At 40.0% G+C, this 25,942-nt stretch overlaps 1 protein-coding gene and 1 non-coding gene across 3 annotated transcripts in view; one reads left to right on the top strand and one right to left on the bottom strand.

Moving 5' to 3' along the window:
* Window positions 1-22,347, top strand: part of Nab1 (NGFI-A binding protein 1) — a 50,025-nt gene extending 27,678 nt beyond the window's left edge. For both annotated transcript variants that reach the window (XM_045147895.1, XM_045147896.1), the window contains 5 exons: window positions 681-732; window positions 10,441-10,530; window positions 12,125-12,284; window positions 14,782-14,898; window positions 19,843-22,347. In XM_045147895.1, coding sequence (XP_045003830.1) covers window positions 681-732; window positions 10,441-10,530; window positions 12,125-12,284; window positions 14,782-14,898; window positions 19,843-19,931 — 508 coding nt within the window. In that variant the 3' untranslated portion in view covers window positions 19,932-22,347. The remainder of the gene's footprint in view (window positions 1-680; window positions 733-10,440; window positions 10,531-12,124; window positions 12,285-14,781; window positions 14,899-19,842) is intronic.
* Window positions 22,348-25,399: 3,052 nt separating this feature from the next.
* On the bottom strand, window positions 25,400-25,502 carry LOC123460417. Its single transcript, XR_006636982.1, has one exon. It is a non-coding gene; the product is annotated as a U6 spliceosomal RNA (small nuclear RNA).
* Window positions 25,503-25,942: the final 440 nt, after the last annotated feature.

The raw sequence follows: 25,942 nt of genomic DNA, 5'->3' as shown, positions 1-25,942 counted from the left end.
GACACGCATCTGGTTTTATGTGGGTACTGGGGAATCAAACTTGGGTCCTTTGGCTTTGCCAGCAAGTGCCCTAACTGCTAAGCCATCTGTCTAGACCAGTAAATATTGAATAATAAATTAGAATTGACTTCTCATAATTTAGTTAGCAAGAATACATCAAAATGGTGCCTGAAATAATTGAATGTTCTGGAATTCATAGAGTGCCTTTCATAGATATGAATTGATATATTGATTACCAGAAAAAAGACATCTTGAATCAATAGTAAGTGTATCTGTAATTTTGGTTGATAGGCATATACATCTTAATTTTATATATCCTTAAGCATTCATTTTAAATGGTATTTTTGTCGTTATATCTTAAGTTTTTCATGCTGAACTACAACGAAATATATGCCTACTGGTTTCTTTTTTGTTATAAAATAATGAAATATTTATTGAATGCATTTTCTGTGTAGAGATCTTAAGTTATTGTCCTTTTAAAATGTGTAATACAGTATATACATTTCCTTAATGTTAATTTGGAAATGATTTAAAATCTCTTCCATTTTCTCAATGCCAATTATAAGTAAGTCATTTCTTATGTTGTATTTCAGTGTTGTATATTTTGGAGAAAGGTTATAAACTGAAATGTTTAGTATAAAATTTGTTACTTTTGACAGTTTTTCTTCTTTTCCCTTTAGGTCAAAGTGTGGTGAAAGAGATGAATTATCTCCAAAAAGGATTAAAGTAGAGGTATGGTCATGTGTAATCTTTTCTTTTGCTAATTAATTTTGCTTTTGTATAAGATCATTAAAAAGAGAATAAGATCTTTCTAGTTTAGAAAAAAGGAATGGTACCATAAGCTAGTGAAAAATGAATTGTAGAATTTTTAAAGCAATATAGAGTCTTGTTACTCTTAAATATCTGTAGGACTTTCAACTAGTGAACCAAAGAAATTCTGGAAAGTAAACTATTGACTAGTTGATGTCTACTTTATCTAAGGGGAATTTGCTAATTAGTGTGTTTCATAGATTCCAGAGTATTTACTGGTTAAAAAATTAATTTTATAATCTTCCATGATTAGTCTTCAAATACATTCAGATAAGCTAACTTAGTTTCTCTATATTAATTACCTGAGGGAAATGACAGTTTAGTAGCTGCATTCTGTGGAAATTTTACTGTAATAAAAACACCTCTCACGACCATGGTTGAGAATGTTCTTGGGATATTACCTGGGCAAGGCAAGTGTGCCTAGGGGTCTTAGGAGAATCCATGGCTTCAGAGCTGAAAAAGAGGTGTTGTGCTTAGGGTTGTCTGAAGTGTACAAGGTGTCAGAACTACTGTCCCTTCATTTGGATTGAATACTTTTTTTTGAAAATGGTGGTCTGTAGCAGAGTGAAAATTCCAAGTCAGATGGCTTATTCTTTTTTTTTTTTTTTTTTCTTTTCTGCTGGGCCAGGGTTTTGGCACAGAGTTTGTATTCTTTGAACCATCCCATTTTTTAGTTTCATGTTTTACCATGTAAGCTATTCTTGATTTCCCTGAATTTCTATCATCACATTGTACTCACTAAGTACCTATTGATAATGGCAATGTCCTTTATTCACACCAAACCAAATGTATCTTATAAAAACATGAATCTTTCTTGCTTGAAGCTTTATAGTACAGTCTGTTCCTGACATAAAATCTAAGCTTTTCTTAGGGCATCTCAGACTCTCCATGACTCCAGAATGTTTCTCTTACCTCTTTTGCTACAGCGCATTCCTGTCTTCACTGTGGTCTGTCTACATTGCCTGGCCGAGTTCTTTTGCAGTACCTTGCTGAGTTCACTGTCCCTTGGCCAGCATTCACCACATATTCATTCCTTTTCCTGGGCACTTTTCTCTAGGTCAATGGATTTCTGTGACTCCCTTGCCTCTTTCTGAGGGGGCTTTCTGACTCATGATGTTTACCACGACCTGGAACTGGTAGATGCTTGTGTTTGATTTGGTATCTGTCTGCACCAGTAGGGGAGTCCACAACTGCTATGTTCCCTGAGTTCATAAGAGCACCTTGCATTTAATAGGCACTTAATTAAAAAAAAAATCTGTTGGGTAAAATAGTGAATGGCTGTAAATAAGCATCTTTGATTTCTAAACACTTTACCCTGAAGTAATACTTCTCAAAGAAAAGTATTTTGTCCTTTAAAAGGCAAATCTTTTTTTTTTCTGTTTTTTTTTTGCAAGAAAATATTCTAATATTTGTTAATCTACTTAATACAAAGGGCCTCATAAATAAAATGAGAAACTACTTTTACTCTCATTTTGTTTTAATTTGATCCTGTAGTTATCAATGCATTTTTTATTTTTAAATAATGTAAAAATAAGCTTACAAAAGAGTTCTAATTACTTAGGCCCAAATTAATGTGACAATTACTTCTCTTCCTTTTCTTATTTTTTTCAAAATTTGGTCCAACAACCAATAAACACACATGCCAAATTGCACACATATTTGTATCTTTAAAAGGCTATTTTGGGGTCTAGAGGGATGGCTTAGCAGTTAAGGTGCTTGCCTGCAGAGCTTAAGAACCCAAGTTTGATTCCCCAGTGCCCACATAAGCCAGATAAACAAGGTGGCCTATGCATCTGGAGTTCGTTTGTAGGGGCTGGAGGCCCTGGCATGCCCATTCTCTCTCCCTTTCAAATAAATGAATACATAAATAAAATGTTTTTAAAAAGATATTTTTGCAAGAAACACAGTATCCAGTAAATAAAATAAAAATGACATCAACATAGTTTATGCCAAGGAAAGAATCATGCCCTTGCTGGCCATTACCATGTGTTAGAGCGCACCAGGGAAAGCAGACTGCATTCCAGGTCACTAGGAGTTTCTCTTCCTGTTGAAGGCTGAGTGCCCCTGACCTGCACATGAACAGTTGAGTGGAATAGATTTTAAATGCTTGTCTGACTTCTCTCCCTGGAAATCACATAGTAGTTTGTGCTCCAATAAGGACTGTTAGGTGCAATTAGATTATAAAAATAGTAATCAATATATACATTGTATAGAAGTACTGTTATCTTTAAATAGTGCTTCTCCTTACAGGGTATGTTAGACATTAAAATATCTAGCAATTTTGAAGCTATCTTCTTTAGTTCCCAGAGTAAATGAGAGAACCACCTAGAAAAGGCCTGCCAGCTTGGATGGGCCATAGAAAACTCACCCCTTGGACCTGAGGAGAGAAAGGGCCCAGCACACTTCACCCGGGCCCCAGCTGAAGCCACAGAGGAACTGGGGAAATGATCAAGAGTGCTGCTTTCTTGGTGAACCTGCTATCAGCACAAGGGTGAAGGAGATAAGACACCAAGAATACTCAACACCTATCAAAGCAGAGATCCAGAGGCTCCTAAGTGCCTTTCACTGAAGTAGACTTAAAATGCACCCAGCATGGCTCAGGGAATTTTGTGGAAGAGGGGGAGGAAAGATTGTTAGAGCCACAAGCTGGGACATTGTGCACTGAGACATTACCTCTCCCCCATAACTGATTAGTGCCCCTACAGTGCATGGCCCACAATCCCCATGGGCTTGACCTGCATTCCCAACGAGGAAGGCCTCTTTGGAAAAGGGGCAGGGAGGAGGGAAAGGATGGTACCAACATGCGTTGTGTCCATACTAAGTATGTCCATAGCTAATAAAAATAAATTTTAAAAAAGAGTAAAGAAAAACTACCCCCTTGGAAGGGGCACCTCCGGGAAGGCTCCTCCTAAGCCGTGCACGCTAGTGAGTAAAACTTGGTAGCACTTCTGCGGGAACTAGACAAGCAGCTGCCGCACGCTGGGAACGAAGTGTGCGTGTTCTCCTTTCTCTCTAGAGACTGCAGATTATCTAGCCATGGGGCACTTGTGAAAGCAAAAGCTGCTTCTGTGTGTCAGCCCCTGCGAAGTATTTGGAATTCTTCATCACAGATTTTCTTGCCCACCCTGTTTAAAAGCTTTATGATTTCCATTTCACAGCTAAGGCAGACCCAGAAAGGCCCAGTCATTTGTCATCTCACTGTTTATTGACAGACCAAGGATTTCTAATCTAGGTCTTCTCTCTAAGCTTCAAAGCAGCACTACCTTTCTGGGTGTTAATGAGCACTCACAGAGCACCTTAGGTGCAGAACAAACAAACAACACCCACTGTTGGGTTTAGGACTTTCTTCCTGCTCCTGTGGTGTGCAGGGCCTGGTCTCCCTGAGGGAGCAGGAGAATGGCAGATACTATCTTCTAAAGCAAGGTAGCTTGTCAAATAAACAGCTATAAGCTTTGAGTTGAAAATATAGCAGTGGACGGGGGGCATAGCTCAGAAGTAGGCATTTGGCTGCAGAAAATTAACAATGGCAGTTACTACACCCATACACACACATATGAGATGGACATATGATTTGCTACTTGCTTAGATAGGTATATTGTGAAGATAAAGTATATGGAGAAAAGTTAGTTTGGTTTTGTATACCCTACTTACGACAGTTCTTATGATGTTCTTAGATGGCTTGACAGCTAAAGGACATGAAAAATGGTCCTCTGCTATCTTTTCTTCTCTTAAAAATTTAAAACTGGGCTGGAGAGATGGCTTAGCAGTTAAGCGCTTGCCTGTGAAGCCTAAGGACCACGATTCGAGGCTTGATTCCCCAGGACCCATGTTAGCCAGACACACAAGGGGCCACACGCGTCTGGAGTTCGTTTGCAGTGGCTGGAAGCCCTAGTGCGCCCATTCTCTCTCTCTCTCTCTCTCTCTCTCTCACACACACACACTAAAAAAATAAATAAATAAATAAAAATGAACAAAACATTTTGAAAAAAATTAAAACAAAAAAAACAGGAAAACTTCTAGTTAAAAGTGGGTTCAGGGGACTGGGGAAATGGCTTAGCAGTTACAGCATTTGCCTGTGAAGCCTAAGGATCCAAGTTTGATTCCCCAGGACCCACATAAGCCAGATGCACAAGGGGGCACATGTGTCTGGAGTTCCTATGCAGTGGCTGGAGGCCCTGACATGCCCATTCTCTGTCTCTCTCTTTCCTCTCATAAATTATATGTGTGTGTGTGTGTGTGTGTGTGTGTGTATGTGTGTGTGTGTGTGTGTGTGTGTGTGTATATTTTTGTTTGTTTGTTTGTTTGTTTTGTTTTTTCAAGGTAGGGTCTTACTCTAGTCCAGGCTGACCTGGAATTCACTATGTAGTCTCAGGCTATCCTCGAGCTCACAGCACTCCTCCTACCTCTGCCTGCTAAATAGTGAGATTAAAGGCATGCACCACCACGCCTGGCAATAAAATATTTTTTTAAAGTGGTTTCAGTTGGTAACTTCTGTTTTTCATTAAGCATACATCGGGCTTTTTCAACAAACTGTCATTCCTTCCAGTGTTGTCAAGAGATTCTTAGAAGGGAAGAAGGCTGTAAAGCTACCAGGTTTGGGCCTGGTGATAGCAGTTGACTACATAGAGGGACTTATGCTCTGTGTGTCTTACCTCTAAGTTTTCTGTACTCACTAGTGCTGCTGGAAGTAGGGCAGAAATGGGAGGTGTTAACATTCTTGACCTGTAGGATAAAGGGTACAAAGAAAACTAGATGAAAGATATGAATATTGTTAATAGAGCCTAGAAAAGTGAGAAAAATGGATTTGTAACAGAAAGACTGAGAAGAAACATCTGCCAGCAGTTCCTGGGCGTAGGGGGAGGAGAGGGAAGGTCAGGATGTCCACCCACGCTGTTACTAAGCTTGCTGAAAAGAAAGCTGCTCTGATTTGATGTAGATTCTTCTCCTCTAGATCAGAAAAACAGAAACATTACATCCGCTCTTCATATAGTGAGTGTGAGTAGAAAAGATGAAAATGAACATGTGAGATTGAGATTGACCACATCTGCTGTGATCAATCACTTAACAATGCTAAGCAGTGACTTTAAAACTGCTTGCTGGTGTTGGGTGGAAAGGATGGGGAAGAATGAGGGTGGAGACCAAAGGGTGAGACTAATTCAGTCGTGAGTAGTATCCCACCCTATGCATTTGATTTTCTCAGTGTTGAGAGCTAGAGACTCATCAGTAAGGGAACACTGTGATTAATGGCAGCAGCCAAGAATGTGACACGGAGATTTATTGCTCATAGCATAATACAGCTGGTATCTAGAAAAAAAAAAGGCAGAAACATAAAACAAAATCCTGTATCAAATGCAATGTGAAAATGACCAGTATTTTGATAGTGTCTCACTTTTATTTTTCAGTCATAAGTTCGGAATATCTTAAAGCCTATCTTGGGCACCGATAGCTACTCAGTGCTGTGGTTTTCCTATCCACAGCGAACTGTCCAGACTGTGGGAGAAAATCCCAATGAATGCTCATGTGTAGAGAGAACACTGGTCACTTGGATATTGTTATTACTTACCGCAGACTCTTGCTTCACATGCCGAGTGTGAGTCCCCGTTCCTGGCTCTTCAGTGTGCTCACGGTTGAATAGTCCTTGTGGTGCTCACACTGGACAAGATTTGCCATTTGTATTACTTCATGTAATGCCCACAAATCTCCTTTGGGCAGATACAGCAGGTGATGTAATCTCCATTAAACAATCAGAGACACTGGAAATAATGAGGTTAACTTTGTTTCCTGAGACCACACATCTGGTTCCTAGCATGAGAAGACTAGCTAATTCCTTTCTTCTTTCGCAAGCCTGTAAAAACAGCTTTGAGATAGTGAGGCATCTGGGGATTTTGACTGGCAGCCTCCACCTGCTCACGAGCTGATGGTTGTGATCTGCCTCCAGCCCCTGTTTTGTCCTGTTTCTCCACCCAGTGCACCATCTTACTGGTGCATGTACAGGGTAGGCTCACTTGCCTATACACAACATGTCTCCAGCTGAATTTTCTAGCCAGGCTTTAACTCTCAGTTGCTTTAGCCTCGGTTCATTTGTTGCTGTTACATCTGCAGCTGTCCAGAGTCACCATTCCTTGTCCCCCTCACATCCTTTGACAACTCTCTCCACTACTGTCCTTGACTCTCACCTGGCACTGTATATGTGACAAGATTTGTTATTTCCATTACTTCATGTAATACCCATAAATCTCCAATGGGCAGCTAAAGCCTATTAAACAATCAGAGGTACTGAAAATAATGTGATTATTGACTTGCTAAAACTGAAATTTGCTCATTCTCTTCTCTAAGACCTTCAATTCTTTGCATTTGAGATAAAGTCCAGAGTTCTTATTGTCTATAAGGTCTCATTTCTGCCTCCTCTCACCACTCACTCTTCCTGAGGGAATAATTACTTTAACTGTATTAAATCTACTCTGAAGCATATCCTGAGAACAAGAGGCACTCTGCCCTCAGGCCTTGGAAGAAGCTGCTTCCTTTTCCTAGAGAACTCCTCCTCCAGGCCTCAGCCTACACATGGCCTCTGGGAGCCTCGCTGTGTCCTGGATCTCTGTCTACACCCCCCCATCCCCCACCACCACCCCCCTCCCCGCACCAACCCACCATGGGCTGTGTCAGGAGGGCAGTAGGCAGGCCTCTCTTGATTGCCGTTTTATCTGTATGTGTACTGTGTTCAGACTAGTTAGGTAACATTTTTGATGAATGAATAAAACACTAGAATTCCATGTGCTTTTCACCATGATATTTCCCTATATATTAAATATTTTCTTACTGGTAATAGTTTGAAATATCTAGTTCCTAGTCATTCTAATATGTCTCTGCTATGTAAATATCCCTAAAATTTATTTTTACCTCAATGTAATTAAAGGTATAGTGTTATTTGTAGCATACTTGTTGTTATACTAAGAATTTTCCATGCGCTTTTTCTTTCCCCAAAATGGAGTAAGTTAGCTCCGAGCTACTGTAACCCATCTACTAGATGAGAGCACATCCACAAAGGTAAAACACTTTGCTCCACATCGCAGAATGAGTAGTAGACTTGAATTTCAAATTCAGTGCAAATCGTAGGGTTAAAGTCAATTCTCATGAAAAAGAATTATAAGAGAAATGCTTCTACTTATTGTTAAAAGTTCCCAAAAGATAATCACTTGGGGGTTTTATGGATTTAGCCTAGGCTTCGGAGTTAGTGTTTGTAACTGTAAAACAAAGGAAGCTTAAGGTTGTTTTTGGAGAGAATTAAATAGATAATGTATGTGGATATATAGGAATCCATGTATTTTGGCTCCTGAAAACCAGTGAGAAAGTTGATAGATGCTCGTCCTGCTGTTTGTTCTATGTTCTGTCAGTTTACCTCACTAAAGTTGAGAACTTACAGGAGAGTGTGCTGAAGGCTAAAGTGGATTTTCAGGAGCAAATGCATTCTTAGAAGAAAAACATGGCATAATTTCAGACTGTGTGTATTCTCATTGGTATGGACTGCATGCTCTGTGAAGTTCATTCTCGCTCACCTAGTGGTGGTATGCACCTGGTATCCCAGCACTGAGGAGGCCAGCGTGGGAAAGCTGGCAGTTCAAGGCCAGCCTTGGCTATGTAGCAAACTCTAGGCCACTTGGGCTGCAGGGTGGAACCCTACCTGAAAACACTAATTAAAAAAAATTAAAATACAGTTATTTTTTAGGGAATTAATTATGGTAGATGAAATATTTAAAAGAATGGCACAAAAAGTTTTTAAAACAACCCTAATGAGGAAAAATCTTGAACCAATATCTTGTATCTCAAATAAGGTGAGAGATTTTGTTGTTTTATTATTACCTCTTTTTCTGCTAGGTTATTGTAAAACCTTTAGTTTTTAATGATTAACCCTCTGTTAAAAATGCACATCTTATCTGGCTGGAGAGATGGCTTAGCAGTTAAGGCACCTGCCTGAGAAGACTAAGATTGCATGTTTAGGGCTTGAGAGATTGCTTAGTGGTTAAGGCTTTTGCCTGCAAAGCCAAAGGATCCTGGATCCGTTCTCCAGGACCTGCATAAGCCAGATGCACAAGGGGCTGTATGCATCTGGAGTTTTGTTTGCATGGGTTAGAGGCCCTGGTGCACCCATTCTCTCTCTCTCTCTCTACCTCTTTCTCAATATCAAGTAAATAAATATATTAAAAAATTAAAAATTCATGTTCATATCTCCAGGTCCCACATAGCCAGACACACAGTGATACAAACATGCAATGTTACACATGCACACAAGGGGCCACATACATCTTGAGTTTGTTCACAATGGCTGAGAGGCCCTGGCGTGCCCATTCTCTCCCTCTTTCTCTATCTCTATTTTTCTGCCTCTATCTCTAAAAAAATTTTAAAAATTAAAAATGTACAGCTTATCAAGGAAGGAAATGTATGTTTTTGAATTAATAGTTAATGACAGTTTCTGTAAGGATACCTTTAGCTTTCCTGAAGTTATCACAATGTTTTGTCACTGTTATATTCTTGGGAAGTAATAGCTAGTTGATTAAAAGAAACTTGAAAGCAGTATTAGGTTGACTAGCCCAAATACATGTGAAGCATGAAACAGAAATAATGTGAGCTGAAGGGTTCCCCAAGACCAGAATCCCCCCAAAATAGACCCTATCTAATATAAGAATTCAGTGTTACTGCTGTTTTTACTTAGATTCATATGCTAAAGGCATGGTCTCATCTGCTTATGCATAGCAGCTCTAATGGGTTGGGTCTTGTAACTTCATTTTTCTTGTGAAGAAACAGTATTCAGGAAGGTTACGTTGTTGTCCAGTGTCACAGCGCTGGTGAGTGGTGGAACTGGAGTACACGGGCCAGTCTGCAATTCCAAAGGGCCATTGCCTGTCTAGGCTATGACTTAAAGGATATTGGGTCTTTACCATGTTATAATGTAACAAAGGAAGTTTTAGGTAGATTAAAACTTTACATTAAAAAAAAAGCTTTATAAAAACTGGAGATTTGGGTGCATATCAAATCTCTAAAGCATACTTCCTTTTGAAACTTTAGAGCAGTACTGTCACAATGTAAAATACAAGTTAATACAACTGTTGTATATGGAATTAATTTTTGAGTGTCAAAAATTGAAAATAAAAAAGCAGTGTCCAGTATTAATAGGGAAGCTGCTTGTGTCATGATAAAGCAGTAGAAACTCTTCAGAAAAATGTACTAGAAGAAAAGTGATATCTCTTTGTAGTATTTGTACTTCAAGAAATTTTCTGTACTGGATAATATTATTTCCATGAGAATATTTGTAGTTTTTCATGAGCCCAGAAACTAGAAAAAGAATTGAAAATATCCAGTATGAAGATAGTGATTAGTGGAGCCACTGGCTGAAACATTCTGTAACCAATTCTTGTCAGTATTCATAAAGCTTATTGACTATAGTATAAAATAATGGGAATGATTGCATTTTCCATCTTCTTCATTTAATGGTCTTACTATAGAAAATAACGTATGTGTTCCATAAAAGTCTGAGATGAGATGCTGTACATTTCAATCTTGACAGTTTATTTGGGTAGTGAAGTCAATGCTTTGATCACACTGTCTACATGTAAAGGCCTTCTTATCTGACAACAGGATGGCTTTCCAGATTTCCAGGACTCTGTGCAGACTCTGTTCCAGCAGGCCAGGGCGAAGAGCGAGGAACTGGCAGCTCTGAGTTCACAGGTAACACGCTTACGATTTTCTCATGGTCATATCGGAGGCAAAAATGGAAAACAGCTGCTTCAAGTGCTTTGCTTTGGATCCGCCCCAGACTGAGTCTGTTCCTGCTTGCTTTTCAAATGTTGCCTGCCCCATGGCTGTGTCCATGAGGTAGAAGTCACAATGTGATTTGGTTCAGTTCATGGCACTACTCATTGATCCTTTGGAGCTTTGTAGGACGTGAGACAGACTGTTCGTTTCCTCAGGGATACTTGAGGGACAGAGTTTAGTATCAGGAGAGCAGCCATGGTGGTGGTGGCTATGCATACCCTAACTCTGAGGTCAAATCACACTGGTTCTCAATATCATGTCAAGAGCTAGAGCTAATTATTGTTAGCTCATTTAACATTATACTGAAAAATTGTTCAATTAACATATAATTTATTACATTAACTGCATATATACACTGAAGTGAACATCCATACGTCCTTTTGCTGACATCTTCTATTAGAAAGCACTGCAAGTTTTATTTCTGCTGAGTTCTTCCTTACAGACTTCCTTTTCTTCAAATTTAGTGCTGCCACACTTTGTTTGTCTCATAAGAAAATGAAAAATACCTCTCCCCCTCAGAAATGCTTATTGAGATGTCAACGGTTAATTAGTTCATCATTCAAATGAAGTTATCCTCACTTTTGATCTTGTTTGTGCACGTTTCGAAAGGCAATGAGTATACACCATGTTTATTCAATGAGTTATGTTCCATCTATTGATTTTCAGTAGTTTGAGTTATGGCTGTTACCACTTTACGTAGCACCTTTATTATGGTGCTTTTGTATAACATAGTAATGACTCATATCTGTACATGTGACTGTTACTTCCTAAGCCCAGTATCACATAATGCTACTTTGACTATCACATGCAGATAGATTAGAGCAGTGCATAGAGAAGGGGCTTATAAAATGCATGCAGAGATACATTTATATCTAAAATATAGGCAGAGATGCATTTACATGTCAGCTCACTAACTTTGTATTTAACACCATGATCGGCCGGGGTTACTGCCGCTTCATCCTGGGAGGAAGACAGATCCTTGTCGGCATCGATGCTTCTCTGCATAATTTGCATTGTTTCATTTTAGTGGGAGGTGCGTCTGTCTTGTTCTTCTAGACAGCACTTTTATACCTTTTCTCCTCCAAACATGCTGTCAACATATCAGAGTCTGAGTAGTGCCAATCCTAAAATGAGAGTACCAGCCTCTCACCCTGAATGCCAGCTGCAATTGATAGCAGGTGTTCAGCTCCTTTCTTCAAAAATCCTTCACAGGACTCAGTACCCTGGAAACAAAGCCAAGGTTATGTTGTCTTTCATTTGAGGTGCAATTCTGTTTATTAGATTAGGAAGTAGCCCCCCCCTTTTTAAAACAGAATCCAACATTTTATGTTTTAACATGACTTAGACACTTATTGGTATTTATGGAACTAAGTATACCACAGGAAGTGTGAACTAATTTTAATAAATACTAAATATATTTGCAAGAGTCTGAAATTGGCTTCTTTAAACCATTAAGAAATCTGGACTGTTTTAGTTACTGATTTTACATTTGCATTACTTACAACAGCCTGCAAAGGTGATGGCGAAACAGATGGAGTTCCTGTGCACCCAGGCTGGCTATGAGAGACTGCAGCATGCAGAGAGGAGGCTGGCGGTCGGGCTGTGCAGGCAGAGCTCCGAAGAGCACAGCCCCAACGGCCGGCCTTCCGAAGGCTCCGACGGACAAGGTACGGTTCAGTGAGCTGCCCTCAGAGCCACTACTGTGAGCACCTCGAGAAACTAGAAAAGATGGGTGATTTTTTAATCTGAGGCTTCCCATAGATTAATCCCTATGTAAAGAATTCATCCTGGGTTGGAGAGATGGCTTAGCGGTTAAGCGCTTGCCTGTGAAGCCTAAGGACCCCGGTTCGAGGCTCGGTTCCCCAGGTCCCACGTTAGCCAGATGCACAAGGGGGCACATGCGTCTGGAGTTCGTTTGCAGAGGCTGGAAGCCCTGGCGCACCCATTCTCTTTCTCTCCCTCTATCTGTCTTTCTCTCTGTGTCTGTCGCTCTCAAATAAATAAATAAATAGTAAAAATTTTAAAATAAAAAAAAGAATTCATCCTGCATATTTTAATTTGTAAAGTTTTAATATGTTATCATTCTTGTACAGTAGTTCTCCCATGTGCTTGATGTATTTTGTAAACATTTAAATCCAGGGAAATGTTGCCATACAAGTTATTTTTTTCCAAGAAACAGATACAAGATGTTTCTTTTTTCTTATGGAGCTTAGGGATGAACCCAGGGCTTTCCACCCATGTATATTCCTAACTTCTATATTTTTCAAAAAGATTAAAATTTTATTTTTCTTTAGACTGCAAAAATGGATTTGTCTGATATGGTATTTAATGATATGTATGACAGAATACAAGTCCTTGTGTCTCAAAGCTATGTGATTCATATTTTTATCTTCCAACTCTTTCAACTTTCTTCATGTCTTCATCATGAAGAAAACACTCAAAAGATCTTTTAAGTATTTCCTATATTCCAGGCGTGCATCCAAGCCCTGAAGACAAGCAGGAACAGCACCAGCCCCTGCTCACTTGGGGTGTACCCCTTGGGGAGGGATATGTAATATACATAAAATATTTGAAGAAAACGAGTAACTTTGTAGTGCCATATTTTTATATATTTTTGTATACTTTTCTAGAGAGAGGTTACTATTATAAAAAAAATAAGGCTTCTTTCAAAGTAAGAATGTCATCTTCTTTTACTTTGTTAAGGCCTTAAGTTAGCTACAAAGTAATGGGCTTCATCATGGCATTTTATACATACTTTGCTCTTCGTCACCCTTGCCAGGCCCCTCCTGCTGGTCACCTTCTCCCTCCAATTGCATGTTGCATATATTACATTGCCTTCTCGTTCTGTCCTTTATCCTCTCTTAAGATCTTTTCTTCTCCTCTGTAGTCCTCTTTCTCTTTCATTACTTACAGACATATTTAATCTAGGTACCATACAAGAGAAAATATGATATTTATCTTTCTGCCTAGCTTATTGCACTTAACATAATACATAGTGATTTCCAGCTCCATATGTTTTTCTCCAAGTACTGTGATTTCATTTTTCTTTATAGCTGAATAAAGTACTGTTGTGTGGGCATGAACTACCTTTTCATTATCCATTTTTCTGTTGTTGGGCATCTAGCTATTATGAATAATGCATCTATAAATGCAGATGTGCAGAGTATGTCTGTGGTGAGACTTAGAGCCTTTAGGTAAATGCATAGCAGTAGTGTAGCTGGGTCATTTGGTAGCTGTACTTTGAGTTTTCAAAAAATATTGTATTTTTATGTATGTATGTATGTATGTATGTATGTATGTATGTATGTATGTATGTATGGGGGGGAGAGAGAAAATGGGTACACCAGGGCATCTAGCCACTGCAAATGAACTCCAGATGCATGCGCCACCACCATGTGCATCTGGCTTACGTTGGTTCTGGGGAGTCAAACCTAGGTCCTTAGGCTTTGCAGGCAAGCTCCTTAACTGCTATGCCATTTCTCCAGCCCTACTTAAAGTTTTTTTAAGAACACTCCCACCAGAAGTGAATAAGAGTTTTTTTTTTTTCATGGATTTTGCTTCTTTATGTATCCATAATTGGTCCAAAGCCACTTTGGTTTCCTTTGTGATTATTATGTGGTTCATTAATGACATGCCTTGGTAAATGGTTGCACTAGTAAGAAAATACCCTACGGAGGAGATGTGCTACTACTGGTGTCGGGATGCTTACTGGAATGCTCAGGCTTTTGCTTAGATTACATTTGGCTCTTAAGAAACGTCCTAACAGAGCCAGGCACGGTGGCGCACGCCTTTAATCCCAGCACTCAGGAGGCAGAGGTAGGAGGATCGCCAAGAGTTCAAGGCCACCCTGAGACTACAGAGTGAATTCCAGGTCAGCCTGAGCTAGAGTGAGACCCTACATCGGAAAACAAAAGCAAAAAAACAAAAACAAGAAATGTCCTAACAGAATTGTATACTTTGGTGCTACCATGGAATGACCTCCCATTTTCTTCCTGAATTATTTTTCCCACTGTTATTTAAATCTTTCAGTGTCTGATGACTTTTCTTACTCACTCTTTCTAAGGAGTTCATGAAAACCTATTTTAAAGAAAAACTAGTATGTTTTATCTATTATTCTTTCTTTCTTCCTCTCCTCCCCCCCCCCCCCCCCCCACTTTCCCTTAGGAGAAAGACCTTTGAATCTTCGAATGCCTGGTTCACAAAACAGACCACCTCATCACTTTGTGGTGGATGGGGAGCTGAGCAGACTATACTCCAGTGAGGCCAGATCCCACTCATCAGGTGAGCATGTGGCACGTAAACATGTATTCACATTCTGTTTTCCTTCTACTGCTCCCCGTCCCGTGTCACTATGAACAGTTTGGGGTCAGCTTTCTCCCTTGGAAATTATGTATTGCTATTAGCTAGGCTCTTTGAGAATATAGCATTATAATAATGACAGGGAAAACTCATAAAAGTCAAAACTTATTTTGATTAGCCATTGTATGAATGTGAATGGTTACTTATACAAAAATTTAAGTGGAATAAGAACCATCTGATTTGAGGGTGATTGCATATCTGCCCTCTTCTGGCACTAGCAGCCTATGAAGTGGAGAGGCTTTATGTTTGCTCTCACGCTGGGTGCCTTGTATGCCAAAATCTATATTTTTCATGCTGATACATTTTAGGGATAATGTTCATATTTCAGGACTTACTCCATAAAAGGACAAGCAGTTCCTAGTTAGATTTTGTTTTGCATTGCTTCATTCATGTAAGTTGAATTAGACATCGTTGAAGTATGGGAAATCAGCACTGTTCAGAAGAACTGTCATTCAATCTTTGAAACCCTGGGAGTCACTTAATCAGAGTCACTGATTGTGTTGATGAGAAAGCTGAGACCATATCAAAGAACTGACTAAATGTGACCAGTCAAATTTGATAAGTAGGAAAATAACACTAGGCTCAAATGTGTCATCACAGCCAAGAATGAGTTGTATATTTACTGGGAAAAAAGTTGTAAGAATCTGTTTTTTGTTTCTGTTCCTGTTCCCAGTAGCATAAGCTAAGAAGGCCAGAGTCCTGAGTGATAGTCTGTGATGTGACTCAATTCAGCTCTTTCATACTGGATGCAGCTGCTTTCAGACTGTGGAAGAGAGGGCTGGGGAGATGGCTTAGTCAGGAAAGTGCCTACAATGTAAACATGAGGACCTGAGTTTGAATCCCTAGCACCAACTTAAAAAGCCGGGCATGCAGTGTGGATCTGCAACCCCATGCGAGGAGGTGGAGACAGGAGGACAGCTGGGCTTGCTGACCAACTAGTTTAGTCATCAGTGAGTTGCTACAGGTCAAGTGAGAGACCCTTGCCTCAAAACTAAGACAGGAACAACTGAGGAAGCCACCCAATATTGACCTTTAGTCTTCACATGCCCAGGTGCACATGTGCATGCACATGAACATGTGTGTACACATACCCAACTATTGCAGTCAAGTTCACATTGCTGGCAGAAATCACCTGACTAAGAGCAGCTTGTGGGCAGAAAGGTTTATCTTGGCTTACAGATTCAAGGGGAAGTTCCACAATGGCAGGGGAAAATGATGGCATGAGCAGAGGGTCACCCCCTGCCCAACATAAGTTGGACAATAGCAACAGGAGAGCATGCCAAACACTGGCATGGGGAAACTGGCTATGATACCCATAAGCCTGCCCCCAACAATACGCTGCTCCTAGGAGGTATTAATTTTCAAATCTCCATCAGCTGGCAACCTAGTATTCAGAACACCAAAGTTTATGGGGGACACCTGAATCAAACCACCACATTCTGCCCCTGGTCCCTATAAAAATACACTAGGTCAAACTTTCAAAGTCCCAACATTTTTTTATCAATCCTAATAAAGTTCAAACATCCCCATAATCCAAGGTCTTCTAACTGAGCCATAATACCAAAAAAAAAAAAAAAAAAAAAAAACCCTCAAAACCCGTAATGGCACAAAATACACATCCACACTGCAAAAGATGGCATTGAGCATAGCAAAGAAATATTCAACCAATACAAGATTTAAAACAGTGCAAACATCAAACTCTGTAGTTCCAAGTCCATCAACTCTAGCCAGTGACAAATCTCCAAGTCCAATAATTCTAACCAGCAATAAGTGTCTGGAATTCCAATTCCACCTTCAGTTAGGCTACTCACAGTTCTGGAAAACTTCAGTATCTCTCTCCACTGGGTCTCCACTGCAACCCACGGTTCTTCCTCATGATGTCCTTGGGTATCCATGCAGGCATCCAGCAAACCTGCTTCATACCATGGCTGTTTCCAAAACACAAGACCTCAATGCAAACTCAATGACCCTCTTTCCTGCATTTCTTATACTCCATAATGCCAGGTGGGGTGCCAGTTTGTTAATCCAGGGGGGAATAAAGCGGATTATGAAGGACAGGACACTCCTTGAGCATTCAGGCCCCTTCAAGACTCTATATTCTTCCTGTTGCTCCAGTTTAGGTCAGCTGGCCCAGTCTCAAAGGTCGTAATCTCTCAATTGCAGCTGAATGGGCAGCAGTTCACTCAAATTTTTTTTTTTTTTTCTGTGCCATATCCTTCTGCTCATACCAGTCTGTTTCTGCGCAAAGCAACCCTGCACAACTTTTCAGGACATGGCCAGAACAGCAAGCCTCTCATACAAACTGCCAGCCCAGTCTAAGCAAAGCTCCTTCCACCCTCATAAGCCAAACCTCACAGTTCATGGTTCTTACTGCATTCAGGTCTCTTAGTTCTAACCAAAATAGTCCATCAAGCTGTACTTACAGCACTAAAAGGCATCTCTTAGGCCAGGCTTTCAAATATTTCCACATTCCTCTTGAAAATCAGCTCCAAAAGGCCAAAGCCACACAGTCAGGTGTCTAGCAGCAACATTACCAACTTTACTGTTGCAGTCAGGTTCATATTGCTGGCAGAAATCACCCAACCAAGGGCAGCTTGTGGGGAAAAAAGGTTTATTTTGGTTTACAGACTCAAAGGGAGCTCCATAATGGCAGGGGAAATGCTGGCATGAGCAGAGGGTGGGCATCATCCCCTGGCCAACATAAGGTGGGCAGTAGAGTGTGCCAAACGCTGGAATGGGGAAGCTGGCTATAACACCCATAAGCCCACCCCCAACAATATACTGCCTCCAGGAGGCGTTAATTCCCAAATCTCCATCAGCTGGGAACCTAGCATTCAGAACAGCTAAGATTATGGGGGACCCCTGAATCAAAGCACCACACCAATGTAATACACAAAGACTGTCAAAGTGATTAAGAAGTTTAAATGAGTGGCTGGATGTAATGACGCATGACTTTAATTCCTGCACTCCTGAGGTGACGTAAGAACTGCAGAGTGAGCTCCAGGTCAGCTTGCACTACAGTGAGACCCTGCTTCAAACAACAACAACAACAACAAAATCTTAAGTCATCCTAAAATGTTAGCATTTTGGTCTCATGTTTTCTGCATCATGATAATCTATTCTTTGAAGCTATTCAAACACACTAAATGCTTTCCACCAATTTATATTGCACTAAAGACCTTATATACACGGAGACTGCAACCACATTGATTGTGTATGTCTCTCGAGAGTGACACTCGGTTATCTGTACAACACCAAGATTTAGTTGAGCTATGGATTTATGTAGAGTAGAAACAAGGAATGCCTGAAGAAACCATTTTCTTTCTTTTTTAAAAAAATTGATTAAAAAGTAATGTTGCTGGAGAGATGGCTTAGCGGTTAAGCGCTTGCCTGTGAGGCCTAAGGACCCTGGTTCAAGGCTCGATTCCCCAGGTCCCACGTTAGTCAGATGCACAGGGGGTGCATGCATCTGGAGTTCATTAGTAGTGGCTGGAAGCCCTGGCGCGCCCATTCATTCTCTCTGTCTTTCTCTCTCTCTGTCTGTCGCTGTCAAATAAATAAATTAAAATTATTTTAAAAAAAAGTAATGAAGATTCCATATAGTGCAAGCCTGGGTCCCGATCTCAGCACTGGTATTTGACTAAATGACCCTAAGTTGCTTAATTACCCCACTCCTCTATTACTTCATCTGTAAAATAGATTCCCCATAGGTGGTTACAAGGATTAAACAAGATAATGTAGATGCATTATACACGTGGCTTACAAGATTTCAATAAATGGTAGCTTCTATTCTTATTACTCTAAGTGTAATTTTAAAACCCTTCCTGTGTGGAGCCAGTGCATTCATAAATTGAGTTACCCCACACAAAGAGCCCTATAGTTTAGAAAGACTAGGAATTTTGGTTACCTTTATGGACTCCTTTAAGGCCATATGTGGCATGGGACATACGTGTGTACATACTAGCCCACACGATTACATGTATGTGTATATATCTCAAGTCCATGAGGTAATTTTTTATGAAAGTAGACTTTTCATTCTTTTTTGCTTATATATATGTAGTGTATATGGTGGTGGTGATGGTGGAGTGTGTGTTGTGTTTGTATAGTACGTGTGTGTGTGCACAGATGCATGTATGTCCTTTGTACACATGTGTGGAGGTCTGAAGAGAATGTCATATGTCCTCTACTGCACTTTCATGTCATTCCCTTGGGACAGAGTCTTTCTTTGAACCTGGAGCTTCCATTTTCACACTGGCTAACCAGCCCCAGTGGTCCTCCTGTTTCCCCCCCTTCCCCACGGGACTTGGTGACCAGAGCGCATGGCCACTCGCAGCTCTGTTTACAAGGATGCTGGGGATTGAACTGAGATCCTCTCAGGCCTTCGTGTTTATATGGCAAGCACTCTTACAACTGAACCATACCCCCAATCCCATATTTTTATTCTTTTATCTCTTCTTTCCTATACTTTAGTATATCATGGCTACAGTAATTTTTAGAAATAGTTCCATATTTAAGCACTGAGGATGTTTTTCTGTCTTATTTCTTCTTTGTAGTTCAGTATTTCAGCCAGTGGTGTATATGAGTAATTAGTTCTGTTCTATGTGCCTACAAGGCCTTGCTGTGTAGCCCAGTTGGGGCAGCCCTTCTGCATCAGCCTCCTCATTGCTGTGGTTACGGGTGTTCACCATCGCCAAATCAGCTAGAATCCATGCTTTCAACCACAACTTGGTGAACAAAATTGTATATGGAATTTCAGAATTATGACTAGTAATACTGTTTGCTGTGCCATTTTGGGCCTAATAACTTTGATGTTTTTAGCCCACTTATTTAAAATATCCATATTCCTCTGTGTTTGTTTTTATGTAGAAAGCCTTGGGATTTTAAAAGACTACCCCCACTCAGCTTTTACCCTGGAAAAGAAAGTCATCAAAACAGAGCCTGAAGATTCAAGATAGCTGTGATCCTCCCCATCCTTTGGAAGTGGCATCAGATTTAGGGAGAATGCACCACCGTAGATATAAGCCTTAATAACCAACGTTGCCTCATTCAGCTCAACAGATTTCATAGCCAAAGCCTAAGGACTCCTAAAGTAGTTTGTGGAAACAGGAAGACAAAACAGCAGCCACAAAGGAGAGAATCAAGAGAGTGTTGCCATTTGCGACACTAGTGATCACTGGCATTCCTGTGTAAGTTGTTTTCTGTGGAAGGGCTTACATCAGTATGTAAGCTCTCTTTATTTAAGAATGTACCATGTATCTGTGTAACTTATAGAAATGGAAGCTCAATGTTGAGACTCATTTGGTCGAATAGATGTGGATCCAGTTTATTTTACTTGAAATTTTGTTGTCTACTTTAATGTATTTAGCATAAATATTATTATATGTCAAAGATTGGAATTTTGTTGTCATAAAAACGCAAGCTTAAGTGATAGTTATTGGCAAGGTGGCAATGACTATAGGAAAGTGAACAGCCAATATTCAACTTAAGCCAAGGAAAATACTGTGTACTTCATACTTGATACACTTGATTTTGTTTAATAGGAAATGTGTAGATGTTGTTGGATGTTGTCATTTTCACTGGTTTATCTGCACAATTCATAGATGTTGGATGAAAGTTTAAAAGGTGAGCAATAGGTTAGGAATTATCTCTTACCCACTTTGCACAGACTGCATTATACAGTAGTTACTTGTGGTGTAACAAAGACAGGAGGCTGTTACTTGGACCAAGAAATTGAAACAAAAAATAGTCTAAGGTGTAAGAGCCTTGTTGTAAACATTGAGACTTCAGAATTTGTTAAATGTATTGAAACTCAGCACCTTAACCCTAAATGGGATAAAGATGGTGACGAACAAAGCCTGCAGTTGACAGTCTATAAAGTATGTTTGATACTAAGAAATTCTGCATGTGGGGGAGTCAGAGAGACTAGATAGCCTCACTAGGGAATGTCTCCCCAGCCGCCAGCAGTGTGGACAGTCCTGTGTCCAGTGTGCAGGCCGATTCCTGTGGAAGTTGAGTGGACAGCTACAGTCATTATTTATTTTACGACTTCATTTTTGTACAGCATTCAAAATTTTTGAATGCAGTCTGTTTGTAAAATTCATTTTAACTTGAAGGTATGTTTTTAATCCTCCCTATTTAACTAATGGACAGTGTGCATGTATGTATATGTGTGTATATACACATGAGGTATATGCACATGCTAATAATGTACTGGCATACTTATGAGAATCTCACATTGGAATCCATAATGGTTTAAAACAATTCAATATCTAGGATATACTTTTTCTGCTGGTTTATGAGAAGAGATTTGACAGTTTGTACTCCCTACAGACTTACCTAAACACATACTGTCGACACGTGTGTATTGACATGGAGTGTGTCTTTTTGTCTTTTGTTTTGCTTTGATCAAAACTGTGTAATGAATATTGTCATAATCTGTCATACTGAAATTTGTCAGCTAAGTGTTAGATGAAATGTCTGCACTGTAGATCACTGTCATGTGTAAAATTGCTTTCCCATCTTAATTTGTAGAAGAGCTTTACAGTGGAAACACCAGTAAACAACTTTTATACTATTAAAAGGCTTTTTCCCCTTCCAACATGTTATGATTGTACCATAGTATTTTGCCTACTGGAGAAGTTTCTTATAGACCTTGCAACTTTGTTGCTGACTTGAGGCCTCTGATTGTGGTTGTAATGTTTCACTGTCTGTAGCAGTACCGTGAGTAGGATTTACATAGAATATTCTGTTCTTAATATTAGCCATAGCACTGGTTAGTATCTCAGTAGTTTCATGAAACATTTCCTGTATTCTGATCTATTTTGAGAAATTTTTGTGGTCTTTTTTTAAAATCATGTCTTACAGTTTAAGTCTGTAGATTTTAACACTCAAGTTTTAAAGATGCAGTAATTGTCCAGTACTTACCTGTCGTTCATGAACCCAGAACCTGCATCTTTAAATCTATAGGTAGGTTTCCATAAGTATCATACTTTTCTGATCTCCCAAGCTTAGTGATAAGGAGGAAGCACAAAAGAATTTCCGTAGAATACAGTTTTTATTTTGTAAACACTAATGTATTAAACTTGCTATACATTAAAGCAAATAATATATATTTTTATTTGAATTGTACATATGAATTAGATGTTACAACTAGTTGATTTTTATTTTGTTGTGTTCAAGTTATTTTCACTGAATAAGGTCAATTGGTTACCTCAGTATTACAACCAATATAGTCCAAGGGACCATTTCTCCCCCAAATCGGTGTTAACTTTATTGTATAAAGTCTGCATTTTGTGATTCTTAAAACTGACAGTGAGATGGGATGAGTGCACTTGCTTCTTGTGGCAATAAAGATTTTCTGTGCCTCCCAAATTTATGTTTATAGCACTTTGTGTAGGTATTTTGCTTCCCTTTTAGGCTGATTTGGCTCAGGTTTGGATGTTGAGGACAGAGGGTATTTTGTCTGTGTGATGGGTTGATTTTTGTTTTTTTTTTCTGGTGCTGGGTATGAAACCTAGAGCCCCACAGAGGCTAACAGGCAAGGGATGTGCCTCTGGGCTATGCCAGCCTTGCTTTCACTTTTTATTTTGAGACAGGATCTCACTGAGTTGCTCAGGCAGGCCTTGAACTCATGACATCCTCGAGCATTCCTTCCCAAGTAGCCAGGATTTCAGCCTGTTTTGCTTGTTTGCTTTGCTGCTGCTGCTTCTCCTTCTTCTTCTTCTCCTTCTTCTTTTTCTTCTTCTCCTTCTCCTTTCTTCTTCTTCTTCTTCTTCTTCTTCTTCTTCTTCTTCTTCTTCTTCTCCTTCTCCTTCTCCTTCTCCTTCTCCTTCTCCTTCTCCTTCTCCTTCTCCTTCTCCTTCTCCTTCTCCTTCTCCTTCTCCTTCTCCTTCTCCTTCTTCTCCTTCTCCTTCTCCTTCTTCTCCTTCTTCTTTTTTGTTGTTGTTCTTGTTGTTTTGTTTGTTCTTTGAGGTAGGTCTTATTCTAGCCCAGGCTGACCTGGGACTCACTTTGAGCTCAGACTGGCCTTGAACTCACAGTGATCCTCCTGTCCCAGCCTCCCAAGGACTGGGATGAAAGGTTGACCACCATGCCCAGCTCTGCAATGAAGTTTTAGTTGATGAATTTTATCACTTAATCTTTAAGAAAGAGTTTCAGGGCTGAAGATATGATTTAGCAGTTAAGGCACATGCCCACAAAGCCTAAGGACCTAGGTTCAACTCCCCAGAACCCATATAAGCTAGGTGCACATGGTGGCGCATGCGTCAAAGGTCCTGGTATGCACATTCTCTCCTCTCTCATTAATAAAATACTTAAAAAAATTCACTGTGACAAGCACTATCTCAGATGCCAGGGGTAAGATGAAGACGAGAGAAAGAAATGTCTGGTATAATCTTTGCTTTTTATTTACTCATAACCTAGTTGAATGGAAATTGTCACAACTCTCATAAAACCCAAAATTTAGGGTTGCAAACTTGGGATGGATATGAAGTTGACCTCTACAAAGTGTTTTTCAGGTGAGTGAAACCACAGTGTGTGAGATGCAGAAGAGATTGTCCAGAACAGAAATGGTTAAAGAAGTGGGCTGGTAAGAAAGCCTTAGTAACAATCCATTTCCTGTTATGGCCACATGTTGTGGTGAAGACATCTCTTTCTTGTCCTTCATTAATGAAAATACTTGGGAAAAATCCAGAATTTGCGAATTTTGAGGCCCGTAGCAGCTAGTGTACCTTTACAGTTATGGCTGACAGTACTTGCAGCCAAAAACCTATATAGAAGTGTGAGGATTCCCAGCTCATGGCCCACTCCGCTGGCTCTTCCGTGGTTAAGCATTTTCAACACAGCACCCATTTTGTCTGTGACTTCTGCAGAGCTCTAGCAGCCAGAGCATTTGCCTACTGAAAGCAGGTCTCTCCATCTCTTCTAGAAAATGAATTCAGTTACTAAGTAGCTGAAGTTGGAATTGAGCAAACATTTTTGTGTGTCTAACAGCTCAAAGGATATGACCAAATATGATAGCTGACATTTAACTACAGCCCACCTTATGATCCAGCTAAGCCTGTTTATTTGTTGTTGTCTGTGGGTGTCTTCATAAGTGGGCCTCCAAAGTTAATAAAAGAATGATTCAGTGTCCTGAGATTGTGATTGCAAATACAAATTAACCCCAAATCTTTGATGTTAACTATTTCCGCAAGTTGCCCTGTGAGACAAGTTTTATTTCGCACAGGAGTGGTCAAATGCTAAACACTAGAGCTAGGCTTTTTCTTTCTGTGCATGCAGTGCTAAATCTAAAACTTATGTGGCTTCTGTTTCTACTTGTGTATAAAAGTAAAGCAAAGAAATCACCTGGATGGCATCTTTGATTTTTGTGCAGAAAATGCTAATCCAAAATTTAAGTTCAAAATCAGCCTGCTACAGTTGGAATCCTAAAAGGCTGTGTGGCTGTAAATTCTGCTCATACATATTTCTGTCTGTTTAACAAATGTTTAACCACCACTCCTTGAGGAACTCTGGAGTAACTGTTACAAAACTGGTTCATTACGCCCCTTTGTTCTTCTGTATTTTCCCCATCTGTTAGGGCCATGCAGTTCTTAAGTAGTAAAAAGATATTGTTAAAGGTATGCTTTCTGCCAGTTCAACTAAGGAGATGTTCGGCATTTTTGTAGCAGTTAGATCTTCAAACAAGTTGCTGCCAAAATGAAGCACCAAAGACCCATCTTAGTGTGTTTTAGTTCCCATGGCCTTAGGAAAGGATTAATTGCCATCATTTGCCCATTGTCTTCTCTCTCTCTCACCTCTCTTTCTTTTTTAATTTTTTTTTTTTTTTTTTTTTTTTGAGGTAGGTTCTCACTGTAGCCCAGACTGACCTGGCATTCACTATGTAGTCTCAGCGTAGCCTTGAACTCATGGCAATCCTCCTACCCCTCCTGAGTGCTGGGATTAAAGGCATGAGCCACCAGGCCCGTTCATTGTTTTCTCTTTCAGTTCAAGATATTTAATTGGGCCAGGATGGTACATGCCTGTAATTCCAGCCTTTGGGTGGGTGAGGCAGAAGGATCATGAGTGTGAGGCCAGCCTGGGCTACTTAGTAAGTTCAAGGCCAGCATAGGAAGACACTGGCTTTAAAGGCAAGACTTTTTTTGGGGGGGGGGGAGGAGGGATTTTCTTTGTTCTATATTTTTTATCTGTGTGTGTGTGAGAAAGAGAGAGAGAGTATGTGAAGAGTACAGTTACACACATGTGTACCAGGCAACAACCATGGCTATCAGACCTCATCTTCCCCCTTGTTTGAGGCAGACCCTTGGTTTGCTACTGCCTACACCAGGCTAGCTGGCTCATCAGCCTTTGGATTGTCCTGTCTCTACCTTCCATCTGGCTGTAAGAGAGCTGGGATTATAGACATATGTGCTACTGTGTCTAGCTTAAAAATAAAGAATGCTTCGTGAGTTTGCATGCCATGCTTGCCCAGGAGCCATGCTCATCTTCTCTGTGTTGTTCCAATTTTAGTATATGTGCAAAGCTAGCACTGTCTGGTGTTTTGAGAGAGGGTCTCATATAGCCTGGGCTGGCCTCAAACTCACTGTATGATCTTGAACTCTCCTGATCCTCTTAGCTCTACTTCCCAAGAGGAAGTTACAGGTGAGTGCCACCAAGCCTGGCTTAAAGTTTTTTAATTGGTAAATAAAGATTGTCTGTAGTCCTGTGCAACATAATTATTTGATTTATATATGCCGAGTACCACAAATTACAATAGCTCAGTGAAAACCATTTCTTTCATATAGAAAATTATTTCTTTACATTATTTATATGTATATTTTACAGTGCTAGGGATCAAACCCAGGGGACTAGGTAAGTGCTCTACCAGTGAGCTATATCCCCAGCCATTTTTGTTTTCTTACTTTATAACTGCCTTCTATTTAAGTTTGTCATTGTGCCTTTACAGAAGAATCAACTTACCTCTTCACAG

Source organism: Jaculus jaculus, chromosome 4, assembly GCF_020740685.1.
Source record: "Jaculus jaculus isolate mJacJac1 chromosome 4, mJacJac1.mat.Y.cur, whole genome shotgun sequence".
In the NCBI taxonomy this organism is placed as follows: Eukaryota; Metazoa; Chordata; class Mammalia; order Rodentia; family Dipodidae; genus Jaculus; species Jaculus jaculus.
The sequence above is the reverse complement of the archived record's forward strand: the minus strand, read 5'-3'. Positions and strand labels throughout refer to the sequence as shown.